Source organism: Conger conger, chromosome 6, assembly GCF_963514075.1.
Source record: "Conger conger chromosome 6, fConCon1.1, whole genome shotgun sequence".
Taxonomy (NCBI): domain Eukaryota; kingdom Metazoa; phylum Chordata; class Actinopteri; order Anguilliformes; family Congridae; genus Conger; species Conger conger.
In genome coordinates, this window is record NC_083765.1 from 58211642 (window position 1) to 58231581 (window position 19940).

The window sequence follows — 19940 nt, forward strand, 5'->3', positions numbered from 1 at the left end:
TTCACCCAAATGGTCATGGTAATAAGAACTGTCAATTAGCTATGACGGCGCAGACTGTAGGTCACAAGTTATAGGGGAGGGATAAGGGGAGTGGGTATCCTCATGTAATGTACTACCAGGAGAAAATTCTCAAACGGCTGATAAAAAAAATAAAAAATAAAAAATAAAACATACATTTAAAATGCTTACTTCTCCAAAACCAAAGTTTTGAGTTTCTTCAATGTCCGCTGGTGCAAAATGTATATAAAAACCTAGAGTGTGTGACCAACCACCATGTTACTCCTTTAAAATCTGTTTTGCAAGAGGGACCTGGATGTAACATAATTGACAAAAGACACTACAGAGAAATTGGACCAAATCAATAAGGAAAATCTGCAAGGCCTAACACTGAATAGCCTGTTTAAAAAGCACTGCATTCAGCAGACATTCTGGATAAAAATATTTAAACGGCATCTCTATGTCAGACACAATGGTGGCACAGTGCATGTTCATGTGAAAAGGCAAACTCCTTTTATATCTTTTCTTAAGATTCCAGGCCATCCTGCCCAATTTAGCCAAGCAAAAAAATATGTATAATCTATATAAATATCCAATATTCATTCAGGGAAGATATTAAACGAGTCAAAAATTGCAAATGCCTGTTCAATAATAGATTTCAGAATCTTTGTTGCAATCACAGACAGCAGACTGGTCACCCTCCAGGGGGAAAATCAGTCAAATCTTTTGGCTTGAGGTGGCACTGGGAGGAGCTGAGAGTCAGAGCAGGGGCGGGGCCTGGTGACCGTGGCGACGAGGGGCCGTGCGGGGGAGGGGCCTGGTGACCGTGGCGACGAGGGGCCGGGCGGGGGCCGGGTTCCGGGCCGTTCTCGCGGGCGGATTAGGTTCGCGGCCGAGCGGGACAGACGACACCGGCGCTTGGTCTCCCTTCAGCCTGTGTGGCCGCTGGGGATCAGTTTCAGGTGCGGAGGTGGGGCACGCAACGCCAGGGGGAGGTGCTCTCCCTCTCCCTCTCCCTCTCCCTCTCCCTCTCCCTCTCCCTCTCCCTCTCCCTCTCTCTCTCTCTCTCTCTCTCTCTCTCTCTCTCTCCTCTCCCTCTCCCTCTCCCTCTCTCTCTCTCTCTCTCTCTCTCTCTCTCTCTCTCTCTCTCTCTCTCTCTCTCTCTCCTGGGAGGAGGGGGGCGGGGGTGGGTTACGGGAACGGGGTTACCGCGGAGACCTCCTTCCCTCCGGCGTCGTCAGGTTGAGGCCGCTTCCTGTTTCCAGGGTAAATATCCCGCGGCTTCCCAGAAGCACCGTGGGTCATAAATTCACCCTTAACCTTACCAAACATCTCAGCCCCTACTAGTCTACCATACTGTGACCGCGAACCAAACTGTGAGTGCAGCAGCCGGCTCAATCTTGAGCTCCAGCGAGACTGACACAGGCACAGAAGACACACTGAAGAAGAATGACAGCCTGTACTGAGCCTGTGAGAGCAGGGATGGCAGCTCGGTTACTGGAACACAGGCAGGTACATTCAATACAGAGCAGAGCCCCCGTCATGAAATATGCATGTCCCAGAAGGCCGCGGTAATGAGTCAGGCTGGCTCCCCGCAGCACATATGTCACACAGGTAACGCACCTGTATAAATTACCCCTGAGCCGCACACCTGACAGTTCACAATGCTGCTGCCCTGGCGACCGGCCACAGACGACTGACAACAAAACGCCACTGTTAAATTACCCACGGTCCTGTGCACGGGAGAGACCGCTGACTATAACCATCACCTTTTAGCACAGAGCTGTTTATTTACTTCATAGATATTAGTCCGCTCAAAAATGGCTACTGCAAAACCACAGTGTTCAAAAACTAAATGTCCACAGCCACACGTAGGGGCAAAAACAGCCTGCACGGTTAATAGGAGTGCAACTTCTACTGCTTGCATCCACTTTGCTTTGAGACGGGGCTGACCAATCCTGTTCCTGTAGGCTGTCAAATCAACCCTAATGTGGCACAACTGATTCTACTACTTAAAGCAGCTCAACAAGATCTCTCGCTGTCCAATGAGGTGTGCTTTGTTAAGGCTGAAATGAAAACCCACAGGACAGTAGACCACCAGGAACCGAAGTGGGCAGCCCTGCTTTAAGACAACCATTTAAACTCAGCCGGTTTGGACCGAGCTGCTCGCGAAGCGTCCAAAAGACAGCACGTTTGGTGAAAGCCTTTTCAATGACGCGACACGGGGAGGACGGGGACGGGAGAAACCCCTCGGGGAACAAGGGCATCAGGCCTGGCCGTTTACTTCAGGCTCCCCCCGGCCCCCCTCTCCCGGCCCGAGGCACAGTGCCAGTCGTGGGGTTCCGCCCTGCGTGCCGCAGCAGCGTTGAGGAACGGGCCGTAAACGCGCTTCACGCGATGGCCTCAGAGGTGTGGAATGTGCCGAGGAGGAGGAGGGGGGTGCGGCTGTTACACGGGCGGAGGCTTCCATTAAACAATCCCACGGGGCCAGACGCGAGGGGCGGGCTGAACGTGCGCTAAGGACCTTAGGCGTGGCCGCAGCAGCGTGCTGGAGGGAGAACCCTGCAGATGAGCGATGAGCCCCAGCAGGGGGGGACCCTCAGGGCAGCTCGCTGGCGTCCCGTCCCGGCCGGGCCGGAGCTCAGACCCGCCGAGGCAGCGCACGTGACCCGGGCTCACAGGCAAGCTCCAACACGCCGCCACCATCCAAAAAATGTCCCGGTGAAGATGTTCACCCCGGGGCGAAGAGCACCAGGAGATGCGGTACAACGCCAACGCTGGATTTTATTCTGCATCAACCTGGTCGTTCCGCTGAGTTTAAAACGTAATATGTAGCCGTGGGATAATACGGGAAAGAATTAAAAGTAGTACAAATATGATGCTAACCTGAACAGAAAAACAGCATTTTCTAAATATAATCTTCAAATGTTCACCCGCTACCTCCCACATACAATCTATGCTGACCCAACACCAATAGTCTGAGAGTAAAAGGGTAAAAGCAAAAACACCGTTTAAGGGGGTAGTCATTGTACTGCATTTGTCAACACTATGACATTTCAGGTTAAATATTTGACAGTTGGCCCTTCACTCACACGCAATCCAGCTACTGCCCACACATCTGCGTATTCCTTCACAAGCTGCTTGTGACAGAACACATCAAAGACCGCGGGTTCAGGGAGTTTCCAGACGGCCTCCGTTCACGATGCAGAGCGAGAGATAATGGGAAAAACAGGGCTGACCCACGGAAAAAAAATCTCAGTCCGCGCCCGTCCTGCTGCGCGGGGGTGTGAACTCAGATTAGCGTGGACGGTCCGTCAGGACGGCCGCGCTGGGCTTCGGCTAAGAGCGGCCGTTCACTGCTGCAGGGACGGCCAACTACGAACGCTTTCGGTTTCCCCTCTTTATTTACTCATCGCCGGCCGCTCGGCTTGTAGCTTCATACAGGCGCCGCAGGTTACGCAACGCGCATCTGCCATTTTCCACCGGGCTAGCCGTAGCTGCGCCGCGCTGCGACTGCATTTCAAACGCGCTCACTTGCGCCTGACCTCCCCCTGAAAGACGCGCACTGCCTGGACCTCACCTCCAAACACAACAGACTGCGACGGCCCACTCAGCGGGCTGTTTGCTGGGATCAGCACTGGCAGAAAGCGTAGTGTAGACAGAAGCCATGTTATTTGCACAGCTTGCAGGCTTGTGAGTATGCCAGGATCCGTTACTTTATTGGGCTGAGCTGGCCTGGATTAACACCGCGAAAAAAAGAAGAGTGAAACCGTCCGTAACATGAACAAACAGGCTAAAACAATCAGAAATTTCACTCTAATTTCACTTTCATTTTTTACTATATGAATGTAATACTTTCGAACATGATAACTGTAATAAAAAAATAAAAAAATGCTATTAGTCTTGGGAGTTCCAGACTATTCTATTGCTCTCCCAGCACTATCCCTGAATTGTGCAGAACACAGATTTAGAGCATAAACGTGAGAGGTGAGTGTGCATGCGGGGAAACGCATGCTTCACGGGTCACTGCAGGCTAAAGCAAGGACGTCTTTCCACCTCCTCATCCTCAGCCTCAGCCACCTGAACGGGCCGGCCAATCACCTGCCGGCTCTGGGATGGCCCCTCCCACCGTGTCACGTCTGTCACATCCAGGTAGAGTGCTGACACCGTGAGTGACAGAGACTGTGAGCTGAATCTGCAGGCTTTAATCATCTATGAAGGCACGTTTCCCCTTCCTGGTCTGAGATGATTAGATATGGCAACAGAGATAGCATTTGACATTGCTTATTTAGAGTCATGGTATGCCGCATTGTACATATTTGGCTGGAACCCAATCAGTTTAGTATTGATCCGCAAAAAGGCAATTTAGCAGTTCTGTTCACATAGCGTCCGCCTGTCAAAAATAATGTTTTCGTTTTAAAATGGAAGCACACAATTCAATGTCCAGATTTTAAAACTGATGTTAACCAAACAAAATACCAAAATACCAATTTCCTAAAGATTGGGATAAAAATAAACCAGCTGACTCATTACCAAAGTATGTATACAAAGGATTAGCATGGGGAAAGCACCTGATTACATTTACAAACCTAGTGATGCACACTGAGATTAGCCATGCATTTGAGCACCTCCCATCAATTGCACGAGGAGCACCACGAGACCACATTGTGGTATCAGACCAAAAATGGAAAAATCCATTTACAATTTCACAGCGCCCCAACCTCTCAAACCAATGTTTCGTTTTACCGACTGCTAAGACTCAGCGTGCCTCAGTGAATCCGCCCCAAACTTAATAATGCAGCTCTGTATGACAGCGTGCAAGTGCTACTGTGTCATGCATTTTCCAAAACACCTTGTGACACATCGCAGACACTTTAGGCTTTCTAGAAGGAAAATTCCCTCCACAGTACCAGTGAAATGTTTAAACTCTTGCTGAACACAGTACCTACTATAGGTTTTGTGGCGACTGCTGAGGAATTGCTATCTCCCAGAAAAAAACTGTCAGCCGCCAAAAAAATTGTTTTAATCAACAAAATAAGGAAGTACAGATCGATAGACATTCACCAGAAATCATGAATGAATCGTCAAATTAAACCGGTTCATTCCTGCCGTCCTTGTAGCACTGCGAGCACTGTTGCAGTTATTATACCGAGGAGTGAAAAAATGCCTCATTTTCCAACTGGCCAATAGCTTGACCTTGGTGAAAGCATGTGGTGAAGGCATCCTGAGCCTTGCAGGCAGAGATTATAAATACATTACTGGCTGCTTAAGTCATCTTTTTCACTCATGAATGAGAATACCTGTGAATTTTTTACCACTTACTGCATCACATGCCATAGTAGCATACGTTGTAATATTAGAAGGGGGAAGTGCCCACGTGTGGAGGAGAAAAACAGTATTTTTTATTTTATTTTAATGGATACAAATAGTTAACCATTGGCTTACCCTTTCCTAAAAATTTATAAGTAATGGCCCAACACCAGCCAGCACTAGATAGTGTCCCAATGTTGGGACATCCTTCAATTCTCCAAATTCAAAGCCGCTTCAAGTTCACACTCAAAGGATTCCTCAACAGCCAATTTGCATATACAGGTATATATACAAACCTGACATTTTTCCACTAAAAAATGTCTTTAGGCTAGGAAATTCTTAAGTGTCCTAGCTTCAAGATAATAAGACAGAGAGGAATATGGCGGGGGAGGGTAACAGAGAGGGGGAGGGCATGACTGAAAAGGAGAGAAAGAAGGCAGAGATGGAATGTGCAGTCTTGAGAAAAAACAGAGCCGGTAAAAGCAGCCATTACGCAATAGCGCTTGTGTGAAACATTCCCGTTTTCTCCCACCGTGAGCTCCGAGGTCTTCTCCAGCACAGATCACATGACCGATGGAAAACACGGGGGTGGGGGCGGGTGAGGTGGTGGCTTTCCCACCAGCACAAAGCCCCCACTGTACTGCAGAAATATAAATACCATAAATCTCCCCACCCAGCCAAGTGGGGCTCCTTCTGATTCCGCAGTCACTCGGAGTGGGGGAGATTGACAGGACGTGACTGCCACAGGTAAGCCCTACTTTTCACAAACAAAGCAACGCCCTGCAATTACAAAATACTTTTTGCAAGTCACAAAAATGTTTAAATTTCCAAATAACAATACAAATCCTTATTTGCACTAAAATGCTCAAATTAATTTTCCTACAACCTCTGCAGGTCGAAGGATAGCGTACATTTCCAGCAAGGAACTCTGCCGCACACAAACATCTCCCAGTTTCTTAGTACCACATCAAAGCACTTTCCTACAACGTCCAAGAGAATTTACAGCTTCAAAAAACCTGCAAAGTGTATTCCCCCACGAAGTCAAACAGCGATGTGTAGCGTGCGGTCCTGGAATGTTTGTGCATGCCGGGCGTAAAGCGCTCGCTGAGGAGAGGGTCGAAGGAGGGAGGGAGGGAGGGAGGGAGAGAGGAGAAGAGAGGAGAGGGGTCAGGGAGGGGGCTGGCCTCGGAGGCAGGTGGTCTGACCCAGCGCACAGCTCTCCGGAGACAGAGGCTGATGGAGACGTCCGTTTAAAAAGCCCTTCGGGCGAGGAGGAGGAAGCAGCAGATTGATGTTTCTGGCTTCCTCTATTAGCCCGGCCGTTACCACTGCACTGCTCAGGCTGCCTGCTGCTGCAACGCACAGGATACCACTCTCCTAAACGCCCGGCTAAAAAGAAACGCACTGGTTCACTCCTCCAGCTCAAGCAGTGTTTGGCCTATTTCTCATTTCTCAGCGTATAATAATAGCTTCCTTGACTTTCATTGGCACAACTCTGGTCCGCATGTTGACAAATGTCAATAGCAGTCTCCAAAGGCAATCAAATGTGTAGACGCAAGACTAGATATTGAAGGTTTGCTTATACGTGGACTAAGAAAGTGATTAAAAACACCCGAGTAATCAGAAACAGCAGAGAAGCCAACTGTCCAGTTACTTTTGGTCCCCTACAATGGAGGGACTACATATGAAAAGGGATGCAATTCCTACACTGATTACCTGATATGGATGTAAATACCCTCAAATTAAATGTGACAGTCCGCATTCCAACCTTGTTATTCACCGTTTCATTCCAAGTCCAATGTGCTGGAGTACAGAGCCAAAAGAACAGAAATTGGACCAACATCCAAATACTTACGGTCTGCACTGCATGTACACAAAGGATTAGCCAGGGACAAGCACCTGAGTTTACGCGAAATGTTGCTGTTGAATAGTAACCGCACACAAAGCGAGGTATGACTATATTCAGAGGCTGGGCCGTCTTCAGTCAAAAGAGAACTATGCAAACGCAATATCGTTTTGAATAATTCGCATTATCGAGTCTGGTTTCCAGGAAAAGCATAGCATGGTGCCAGAAAATAATCAACAGTCGAGGCTTTGGCCAACAGCGACGACAATGGAACAGACAACAGTCTTAAGGCAATGCATAGTAAACACAAATGCTTAGTGACACATAATTGTGCAGTATGTTGAGGAATGCCAACAAGGAAATAAGCATCCACTGAATGTGTCCTTAGATCAAGAACTTCGCCCAAACCTACTGTGTCCTTATGTGTATGTGTGTATGGGAACTTCACCCAAACCCACTGTGTGTGTCCATATGTGTATGTGTGTATGTGTGTATGGGAACGTCACCAGAACCCACTGTGTGTCCTTATGTGTATGTGTGTATGGGAACTTCACCCAAACCCACTGTGTGTCCTTATGTGTATGTGTGTATGGGAACTTCACCCAAACCCACTGTGTCCATATGTGTATGTGTGTATGGGAACTTCACCCAAACCCACTAGCAGGCAAGTGGACAAGAAAATGTGCCAGAGTACACAGGCAGCCTTGACAGACATTAACTGGCTTAATCAATCCTATGTAAAAACATGCATTATTTACATGCATGTGTAACAGATGAGAAGCATTCGCTTCAGGTGAGATTTGAACCAGCAACCTCTCATTCACCCAGTCAGGGAAATTCATTAATCTCCTTCAGGATAACATTGCTATAGGGAACCCGAGTGCTGTCAAGATAACCTGCAACAAGGCCGAAGCTTGATGCACCCAACAGTGTGTACTAGCCAACTATACCAGCAACACCCGCTACATGCTTGCTATGTTTACTTAATCCAATTTCTCCTCTCATTCCTTGCTAGCTTTAACCAGATACATAGAATATTTTTTTTGCCTTTTTTTAATATACATTTTTGAAGGCGGTTTCCCTTGAGACAAATAGCAATAGTTTTTAATGAATGCATGATACTGCATCCTGCTTGGGCGTCAGGTTGGCACATCTGTGTGTCGAGCCTGGTCACGCTATCCCCCAGCACAGCTGGAAGCAGAGTGGGAGTTGGCTGCAGCGGCCCTGAGGCAGAGGAACCTGTGGTGCCTCGTCCTGGACCCGGCCGGCTCTGAAGTCCGAGCGCCACGGGCGGAGGACCTGGCCACGTTCTCCCGCCACGTTCTCCCGCCTCGCCCCGGCTGTCCTCCGACCCCCTGCTCTCACGGCAGCCGCTAGCAGGCATCCCCCCGCGCGCGGAGGAAGTTCCCAGGGGGCCGTGCAGCTGGTGGCCACGGCGGAGGAGCTCCCGGCACTCCGCGCTAATCCCCCCGGTCTCCCGGGACGGAGGACCGGAAACTGAAGCGCTGCGCTGCTTAGGAGGTCGACCCAGAGAGTGCGGTCTGGCAGGGAGGAATCCGTCAGCCCAGTTTACGCTCCGCTCCTCCCCTCAGGCACGCGCGACACTACGCCTTCTGTAATCCCCTCAGAAAATGAGATTAATCACAGAACTGGCCCGAGTTAACTTTCCCTGGTGTTCCCCATCACAATCTTACTGCAGTGCTTTCCCTCGAGTTAGGGAACAAGCAGGCCTGCGGTTGCAATAGGACCTAGATGCAATAATCTGGCCTGAATGAGAATAAAATGGCGCAGCAGTTTCTTCCACGACCCAGAAACAAACCCTATGATTAAAGACGCCATTACGAAGAAACTGCAATGCCAGGTTTTCGTCGAGTATAAATCTTCTGCTCTACAGACCTGGCAGCCAGGGGTTTCAATGGCATGGAGATTTAATAATCCTGAAGTGCAACTGGCACCGCCGTAATTTATATTAAGTAGTTTTAAACAATTGCCCCCCGCCCCCCCTCTTTTTTAAGAAGTCTAGACCGAGTTCCCGCCTCCACCCCCCCGCACCAGGAAGCAGGCACAGACGACCCCTTCCGGGGGTCACGCCGAGGGGCCTCCATCCTGGCCGGCCAATCGCTGCTGGCCTCGGCTGCTCCTTTCGGGCCTGGAACCAATCCCCTTTCTCCAGCAGAGCCAGGGCCAGATTCCTCTCAGACTATATTAGGGAGAGCTGTAGCCCCAATCCCAGCCAAAAGAAACAGAGGGTCCGTCCAAACCACAATCATCCAATAAGAGGGGGCATTTTTGCTGCATGAACACGCTGTAACCAGGTTCTTCAGCAGTCAGAAAAAAACTTGCCTGTCCACTATATTACACAAATTACAGCACTAATTTAGTTTTTTTATCATTAAATTATGAGAGCTCGCTCATAAAATGTGCAATCGTTGCTTGGTGAAAACCAGAAGGAACCCACTGCGCATTATCCGCATGATTAAGTTAATGCATGAAAGCCCAACGTTCTACTGCAATTCAATTCAGGGCAAAGCATGGCCTATAGCCTTGCACAAGAGGAACACAATAAATTGCTGATCTGATGTATTGATCGTGGTTTGTGTTCCAACTGCCATAAATCTGCATTCTTCAGCCTAAAACAACAACTGATATCATCATGCGTCTGCTTTTTGACCTTTGACTCTGGACTGGCTGCCTGTGATAATGGTCAGTTGTGCGTGCTCATGAAAATTCAGCTGGGGAAAGCGCTGTCCGAAGCCAAAGAACCGACACGAAGACGAACAGAAGCACAGGGTCTGAGAATATTCAGTTATTTGAGAGGTAGCATCTCTGGAGGCAGCCCCTGCATTAACCAGTAAAGGTGCGAGACCACAAATCAGCTGAACATTCTAATGCTGCTCTGACAATCATTACTGGAGTTCTAAAACACTAACTAAATACAAAAATAACTCACTTCCTGAGAGAGTAACATGAGTTAAAGTCAGTTAAAAATATATATTTAGGAGATCCATGTGTGGACCACACCGCAATACAAGATGAAAAACTGACATTAAACTATGCACAGAAAAGGAAACAAAATATATTTAAGTGCTTTTGTCATCACATTTTTCCATTGGGTGGGAAAAGCTTTAATTTCCCCAAAACTAAACCACTCATAGAAAATACATCAAAAGTATGTGAATGAGGGAAATGACAAACTGATGCACAAGATGCACAAAAAGATAGATTACATGGGTCAGGAGAACAATAGGGAAAAGATAATGAATTGAATTCATTGCTTTCTAATTATTTTCCATTAATAATTCATGGACACCCAGTCAACACAAAGTCAAATAGCCTCTCATCCCATAGAACACTGCGAGAGGATTGATGTAATGGACACGGTCCACAGCATCATGGCTGTCCTTTGCCAGAGGACCACAGTAAATATTTCATCACCCCATAACAATAGCGTGACATCAGAGACAGGGGGAGGACAGCGTGACGTCAGAGACAGGGGGAGGACAGTGTGATGTCAGAGACAGGGGGAGGACAGCGTGATGTCAGAGACAGGGGGAGGACAGTGTGATGTCAGAGACAGGGGGAGGACAGTGTGACGTCAGAGACAGGGGGAGGACAGTGTGACGTCAGAGACAGGGGGTGGACAGCGTGACGTCAGAGACAGGGGGAGGACAGCGTGATGTCAGAGACAGGGGGAGGACAGCGTGACGTCAGAGACAGGGGGAGGACAGCGTGATGTCAGAGACAGGGGGAGGACAGCGTGATGTCAGAGACAGGGGGAGGACAGCGTGATGTCAGAGACAGGGGCAGGACTGCGTGATGTCAGAGACAGGGGCAGGACAGCGTGATGTCAGAGACAGGGGGAGGACAGCGTGATGTCAGAGACAGGGGGAGGACAGCGTGACGTCAGAGACAGGGGCAGGACAATGTGACATCAGAGAGGCAGGAGCGGGGCGTTTACCTGGGGCAGTGCTGTGTTGAGCTGTCTCTGCAGGGCGTCCCTCTCGTGGCTGACCTCATGCAGCTTGCCCTGGGTCAGGCCCAAGTTCTCCTGGGTCTCCCTCAGCGTGTCCAACAGCCGGTCTCTCTCCTCCAGCATGGACACCATCAGAGACTCGAAATGGCCGTCCGTGTCCGACTGCAGGGGCGAGGCGGAGCCCCGGCCCCCCGCCCCTCCCGGGACCTCCGCCTCGCTGATGGTGGGCATCACCTCGCACATCATCTGAGCAGGGAGAGGACCGGAGAGGAGGGGAGAGTTCAGACCAGCGGCGCCACACGCAATCCATTACATTACAATGCAGTCATTGATCCTAAAGCAACTTCGTTTATTAGACAAAGCAGGGGCCAATCCCCCCAGGAACAATGTGGGGATAAGGGCCGTGCTCAAGGGCCAAGCAGCTCCGCTGGCCTTGCTGTGGCTACACTGGAGCTCAAACTACCAACCTTCCAGGTCCCAGTCAAGCATCTTAACCACTAGAATATAGCAGCCCCTAACCACAACAACGGAGCAAACCACAACTCCAATGTATGAAGGGATTTAAATAACACTCCTGGTACATACCCGCAAGCGGTCATAGGTCTCCTTCTTACTAGGTCAGGGATGGCCAACTATGGTCCTGGAGAGCCACAAGGCGGGCTGGTTTCAATCTTAATTGATTACACAACTCACCTCACCTGATTTCCTGGGTCTAAAGTGGTTGCATTTAAGGTGAAAACCAAAACCAGCAAAGCCTACAGCTCCCCAGGATTAGGGCTGGCCACCCCGGTACTCGGTAGTGGTGACTGGACCGGAAGGAAGCCAGAGGCCACACATTATGTTAACTATCCTGGAATAAGACCTGGAATGGGTTGACCTGCTTCACTTTCTGACAGTAGACTTCCTTACAGCAGATGGAAAGGGTGGGTTATTTTGCATGGGACTTTGAGCTATTCCAGGTCATACTAGCAGCAGTCCGCAAACTAATATCTGATTGCCCTTTCAATTCAAGGCCACTGAGCAGACCGGGAACTACATCAGCACTCGTAGTGCTTTTGATGTGCCACTTTAAGGCAATTTGACTGTGGCCTGTCAAAACGGATACAGATCTGACAGATACACATCACTCCTACTGCGCCGGTGACATCACAGACAGAGCCAGCTTCCTTCGTCCATTTTGCAAAGGGAAATTAATGACTGGACAAACCATCGACGCTGAAGTCTTGTTTAATGCAAGCTGCATGTCAGAGCCCATTGTGTTCAGCTCAGTGACCAATGAATTTATACCCATTTAATGTGTTCCGTGCCTCGTATACATGCCAACCACAACCACAACTCCCCCCCCCAACCACCACCACCACACACACAAACACACACAAAAGTGTCCAGCTCTGCCCAAATCCCCCAAGTCCAGCGACAAATAATGGCTACAAATTTAACCTCATTTCCGAAAATACATCAGTCTATATTGAGGTCAGACGGGTAAGCTTAACAATGGAGTTTAACACAAATGCAGCTTTATAGCAGTGGAGACACACTGGCAGATGGTGCACCTCCATCTCCATAAGCCTGCACAGTATATAAAAAATCCCGCATGGTTCACACACTGCGGTAACTATGTCGCAGCCATGGGTGGCATACAGTGTTCGTGCTTCTGTGAAAAATGTTCCTGCAACTCAAACATGAAAGCAAAAACCTACAAGAGTGACTATGTGCAACCAGAATTTGCCATCTTGCAATGGAAAAACGGCATTGTTCTTTAACGGGAATAGGATTTTATCCATATCTGTATCACGGTTATTCGAGAAGAATGCACTTTGCATCTTGACGGAATTATTTCGGAGGCATGCTGGCAACTGCGGAACAATCACTGAAAAACAGTCATTATGATTAGAGCTGTCTCTTAAGTGCAGTAAAATAATAATTTGGGGGCAGTCATTCATTTTCCCAAGCTATGAAACGTGAGGTCAACCACTCAATAGTGATTTTGCGCGAAAGAGAGAAAGTCTGAGCAAGCTGACGTTAGACGCGCAAAGCAAAAAATAAGTCTGTCATCACTGCTTTTGGAGGTTTGCAGCGGTACGCATAAGTGAAGAACGTGTGGTCAATTAACCCAGTTAGTAACCTTGCAGTTAGTTTGCCAACAAACAAATAATGTACTCATCAATTACAGTCCAGAAAGCTTGGTAGGCAAAACGACTGAGCAGTCGTTTGATTGAAAGTGGACAGATTTTTTTTTTTTATAAAACTTTGCATTTTCCTCCATTCAACCCAACGAATAAACGCTTCAGGAATTCAGCAGAACGAAAAAGTTGTTATTATTATATAAATTAATATAAATTATTACCAATATTATCATTATAATTACACACCAAAATAGATAGATAAACAAATCGCTTGTAAGCACAATAGATCAGTACTCTGATGATACAATCCAAGTGAATGATTACATGAAAGCGATGCCAGCTAGCAAATAGATGTCGAACAGGCAGTCAGAGCAATAATCCCAAATTAAGAATTTGGAATTTGGAAAAGCGTTTCCAGGCTAAACAGGTTATCATACAGGGCAAGTTTTTGTTTCCACTATATAGCAAAGTTACTGCTTTATCATTCCTATTGTTAACATTCATGAAAAGTAATGCAATTATTTACCTTGCAGGTTCAGAGGAAATACGTTTTCTGCCTAAGTGAAGTCCTTTTCCGTCCGTGTCGTTAGCCAGCAAACTATTTAGCTAGCTAGCTAGTTAGTTAACCGGGTTTGTAGCTTGCAAGCAAGCAAGCGAAATGCGACGGCACAAAATGTTTAAAGTGCAGTCATGTGTTCTCCGGGCCATCCAAAATATACTATCCACAAAAAGAAAACAATCACAACACAAAAAATTATCCAAAATGAAGAAAAAAATCCAAAGGCCGCACCATCAACGCACAGCGGAGGATAATATCCCGAGAGTTCTGGCTAGTGCTAGCTAACATTCGCTAGCTACCCAGCTAGCTAGCTAGTTCTCCAGATATTCCAAAGGATAAAAACATTCAGCTAACTAAGGTTACAATATCTTGTGAAAACACCAGTTAACTAGTTTTCCTAAATAAACACAACCGCGCATACTGCCAAGATAAAAGTGGTTGTTGGTAAACGTAGCTAGAGCTACTATGTAACTTATATAACGTCAAATAAAATATCACACAGATAAAAAAGAAGGCAAGTGTGTACGCTAACTGATGTCACGTAGCTAGCTGCTAGCTAGTTTGTTAACGTTAGCTATGATGTTTAGCCTGCTAATGCTAGCGAGCAAGCGTCTAAAAGTTGAATATTCTTGTTAAACGACCACCGAAATGGGCCGGTATTCCACCGTTCGCGGTCAAAGGCACGTTTTCAATTAAAATGGTAGAAAAAACTTGATCCAGAAATAGTATTTCCTATTGCTTGGTTCTTCGTTGTATGTTATGGATTTTTTTCAGTTGAGCCGCGTCACCACTCCAGCCTAGCGGTTACAGAAGGGTAGTAGACTTCAGGAGACCGGGGAACTTTAAACTCCTTGCTTTTAACGCGCTTTATCCCCGGGAAAAACAAATGAATTCCCACTACATTTACGAGCTGTCATGGGCAACTATTAATGCAGTTATTCCGTGTTTAAAAATCCCGTTTTAGAACGCAGCTCCACCAGGACAGGCTCGATTCCTCTCCTTCGACTCCTCCGGTCGTTGTCTCCTGTTTCCTTCTCTCCCGATAAATCAGTGCGTGAGGTTGCTGTGCACAGAGATGGAACCACTCAGAGCGGAAGTACAGCGCCCTCTACAGTTGAGATGTGTCCTCAATATGATGGGTGTTAATTGTGTAGCCAACTAGTCGCAGAACTGTGACCGAAGTGTGCTGAAATCATTCAAATTGCAAACAATAGCTATCAGAAAATGTTTAATTCTTACGTTATTTGTGGTGGCACCATGCATAATGTACCCGAGAGTGTTTGATAGATAACTTAATAGCGTACGGTTAATCAGTAAATTATTTTAAATTTACATGAATATTCCAACATGATAAATCCTTTATTCTCTTCAGTAGCGTCACTAGATTCCATTGGGGTTTTGCTACAAATACTTTGAGCTTCCTGTTTGACCTGAATAATTTATGGTATAGAGATTTGTTTTACATTCCCTCAGCCATTCAGCTGATTTTATTTTTGCCCCAAGGACCAATAAAATTGATGTAATAACATCAAAATCTTGACTTCTAAATCCGAATTATCCTGTACATATCCTGTATTTATACTTTCCTTACAAAGGGAGTCTGGCACTTCATTTCATTTCCCCTGCTTTGTTGTTTAGAGAACAATGAATGCAAAACATTTCCATTATAATTAGCATACAAACAAAACCTAAAAAGGACACCTTAACGTATTCCATAATACGGAACACAACTGCATCCAAATACATAACAATATGAAAAACAGGTTGTAACGAATCCCTTCCCTTTAAGTCATACAACAGTCAATGCATCACAGTGCATTTTGTAATGTACGCAATAATTTTAAGCAGAAAATTCCAGTATCCTAAAACTCCAGCTACCAGTGGTTCCACACTCCTTGCCTCCCATGACATTCCACGTCACCTTTAATTTAGTGGCGCACAAAGGCACAGCCTGTGAGAACATAAACACAATGTGTGTCTCTCTGTTTACATTTCTGCCCACTTAGGGTGGTGGTGACCTGCCCTCTCACTTTCCCTGCATCGCTGCACTTTAAAAATAGATGAATATCCTTCCTCCTCGCACAGCTGACACATACCGAGGAATGTGGTGGTGACCTAGATGCATCGGATAGGTCAAAAGGGGGACACCAAACAATGACTGTGGACACTTGTTTCTTGAACATAAATATTCTGTGAAATGTTCTCTGCACTTGCAGCTGCACTGAAATGACTTTTAATCTCTCTCCCTCTCTATTTTTTCAATGTGAATGAAAAGAGGAATGCATTTATTTGTTTATTAAATGATTTATTATCTCTTTCTCATCTATCTTTTTCATGACACAAGTTGAGTCATGGATTCATATGCATTTGCTTGCTCCTTCACCCAAAGCTGAGAACTGCCAAATATTTAGAGTATGTGCCTATTCTGGGAATATCCATTCTGCTGGTACTCATTGTGGTGCCTTCGCTCAATGGACTCACAATAATACACTTCCCATTGATTGAGGAAAGACAAAACATAATGTTGCACACTCTGCCTATTTCAGTCGGCTGAAACCATGTATGTGTGATGTAGTGCAATCAAAAAATATATATAAAAATTATATATTATATTAAAAAATTCAGGGGGGGGCACGGATGGTGCAGTGGGTAGCACTGCCGCCTCACAGCAAGGAGGTCCTGGGTTCGTATCCCCGTCGGCCGGGGCCTCTCTGTGCGGAGTTTGCATGTTCTCCCCGTGTCTGCGTGGGTTTCCTCCGGGTATTCTGGTTTCCTCCCACAGTCCAAAGACATGCACGTTAGGCTGATTGGGGAGTCTAAATTGCCCATAGGTATGAGTGTGTGAGTGAATGGTGTGTGTGCCCTGCGATGGACTGGCGACCTGTCCAGGGTGTATTCCTGCCTTTCGCCCAATGTATGCTGGGATAGGCTCCAGCCCCCCTGCGACCCTGTTCAGGATAAGCGGGTTCAGATAATGGATAAAAAAATTCCTTCAATGGCCATGGTGTTTGGATTGTAGAAATAAGCACAGTTTTTCCTTTTTATTGCCAATAGGAACAGCTTTACAGAACATAATGCAGCACAGTTGGCACAATTATCACTCACATGTGCGGTTTCCAGAAATCCCATATAGTGTTCATATAAGCTTGGGAAATCAGGAGCAAAGAATGGGGGAAAAAATATTGTTATTACAACAGAGGCGCAAGCCACATATCACAAGTTAGATTCTTTCTTCAACAATGGCAAATACAAACGGAAAATGCGTAATTCTTGAAAGATGTAATTTTTTAAAACACCCAATATTTTGCCCAGACTAAAATGTATTACATGCTTCCCATATAGATATCGCCAATATCTGTTTCAAAATATCTGTCATTAAACTGAAGTGTAGCAGAAACTGATTTAGAATGATAATTAATGTGGCCAGCAAAGAGGGATATATTTAGCCCCAAATCCCTATGGCAGTTCCTGGAAGACTATATTAGAAGATATATTAGAGAACATTTTCAGCATATGGCACAGTGTACATTTTATAAATGCTATAGGAAGTCAAATATATCTATGTAACTAGTATTGGTAATTTTATTTTTTTACTAATTAAAAGAATGGTTAAAATGTTAATGCACTTATAAACTGGTAATTCACAACAATGTCTGATTAAGTGTTTTAAGAATGTCATCCCTAACACTGGTCGCTTAGCTTTATTCATTACTGCCACTGACTGCTCTATGCAAGCTATATCCCTGTAGCAGGAAAGCTTTTTATCAAGAGAGTTTGGAGGATGGATTGTGATTTTGATTGATCTGAATATATATTTTTTATTTGTTTCTTTTATAAAAAATAATCTGTATCATGAAAATTGATTGATTGTAATTATGTAAATTTAGGCAATAGTTATGATAAAATTCTTACAATACTTTACAATCTGAAGCACAAACACAACACCAGAAAAAAGAACAAGAACAGCATGTTGAAAGGGAATAACTCCTCTGACAAATGTCCTCAGTGTGACCTTACCGTATAACCTTAAGCTACGTAAACGGAACAGAAAAATCACATCCACCATTACCCACTGTTAATTTAGAGCAAGATTGACGATTAACAATTGAACATTACCATGCGTAACGAATAGAATAGAGTTGACCCTCCGTACCCCTGTATCAGCCAGATAAATGTGCAGCACCCACCTGGGTGATGCAATGGCAGCCATTTTGAAACAGAATGCTCACCACTCATTGGCCATATACTTTATGGTGCTCAGTTTCATTAGCTTCTAGTAGGCTAACAGAATGATTCAGGTAATGGAATCAATTGTTTGACTCAAGACTACATTAAACAATACAAAAATATTGTGTGACATTTTCATTTTCATTTTCATTCAATATAAAAATTATGTGGAAAACATTTTCATTCACCCAACTTTCAACCCTGAATCAATGTGTCTAGCTGCCTTTCAAACATTCCCTACTTAAATGGGTAATGCTTGCATAGACCACTTACCTTATTTGTAAATAATGCAAGCAGATCTGGTGGTTTTGGGGCACATTTGACAGTGCTACCACGCTACATCATGTTTGTTCATTACAATAAGCACTTGTCATCAACATTTGAAAACATGTGAATGATCAAGTAAATTAAAGAAAGTCATCAGCAACCAAACCATGATGTGATAGTAAGTTTTTGATACAAAAGCCATGAATAGTGCCTGTAGCCCAATGATAAGGCTAAATGAAATGGCATCATTGTTGCATATAACTCACACTTCAGCAAGGGCAATGAATAATACATATTGTGTTGGGGTGGACTGAATATTTGTGAGTTCTAGCTGTGTTCTGAGAGTTTTGAGATATTGTGCTTCAATGATTCCAAAGTGAAAGGGCTCCAAGCAGATACGACTTTTAAATTGAGCATTTTTTCATACCTGTAAACAGAATTTTTTTAAATAAAACTTTACACATGTATTTAATGCCCTATAAACACCATATTTTCAAGAATGTCAGTTAAAACCTTACAATTCTCAGCTCACGCTATTGGAACCAGTAAAAAGAATAATTAAATAAAGGATATTTCGGCAGCCATAAATGTATTGCAAAATGTATCAGTGGGCAGCCCCTAGTGGCTAGAGTTGCATTTCAATTCATTTAAAATGGGTGAAAGATAGGTAAATGCAGGGAAGAGGAAGGCATTATCGGCTTGATAAAGCAACATTTGAACAAATAAAAAGCAGACACAAGCATTTAATTTCTTGCCCCAGGAGTTGAATAAGAAATTTCAGTACTTGACAGAATTAAACATGTATGTACCTGAAAGTTTTAGATTCCTAATAAAATATAATTAAAGATAATTAATCAAAAATTATTTTGGACTATTCAATTTATTCTTGTTTGGTAGAGCATATATACACTCAGTGAGCGATTTATTAGGTAGACCTGTACACCAGCTTGTTAATGCAATTATTTAATTAGCCAATCATGTTACAGGAACTAAATGCATAAAGCATGCAGACAGGGTCAAAAGGTTCAGCTGTTGTTCAGACCAAATGTCAGAATAGGGAAGAAATGTAATAGAAGTGTGTAATGTAATGTAATGTAAAAAGTGACTTTGACCGTTGTTACGGCAACTTGGGCCTCTCAGCCTTATTCGGCATTAGGTTGCTTAATTCTGTTCTCGCGTCTTGTAGGCCTGGTCCCGTGTGTTCCTGGATGGGATGTGCCAGCGCGCGGGGCGTGTCCCAGCCGAGGACATAAAGTGGGCCTGGCCTTCCAGAGAGGCGGCGGGAGCTTTGCTTTGTCTTTTGTTCTGTTTGGTGTTTGAGATCATTTTGAAATACATATGCTTTTTTCACGTAATTAAACCCTAAACGTGAAACACTTACGAAGTCTCTCCTGCCATTTCTTTGTTACTTTGAGCCGGTAACACCGTGGAATGATTGTTGGTGCTAGACAGGGTGGTTTGAGTACCTCAGAAACTACTGATCTCCTATAATTTTCATGCACAACAGAGTCTAGAGTCTGCAGAAAATGGTGCAAAAAAGAAAAAACATAAAAACAGTAAGCAGCAATTACGCAGGCAAAAATGCATGTTCATGAGAAAGGTCAGAGGAGAAGGGCCAGACTGGTCAAACCTGAC

At 45.3% G+C, this 19940-nt stretch overlaps 1 protein-coding gene across 6 annotated transcripts in view; it reads right to left on the minus strand.

Annotated features, from left to right (window-relative positions):
• Positions 1-14867, minus strand: part of ppfia1 (PTPRF interacting protein alpha 1) — a 60582-nt gene extending 45715 nt beyond the window's left edge. For 3 of the 6 annotated variants that reach the window (XM_061244572.1, XM_061244569.1, XM_061244567.1), the window contains exons 1-2: positions 13779-14866; positions 11112-11372 (exon numbers count right to left, since the gene is read on the minus strand). In XM_061244572.1, the coding sequence (XP_061100556.1) occupies positions 11112-11372 (261 nt within the window). In that variant the 5' untranslated portion in view covers positions 13779-14866. Of the gene's footprint in view, positions 1-11111; positions 11373-13778 lie in introns of all 6 variants that reach the window. The other 3 variants (XM_061244571.1, XM_061244570.1, XM_061244568.1) reach the window with 2 other exon arrangements.
• Between the last annotated feature and the right edge of the window lie 5073 nt (positions 14868-19940).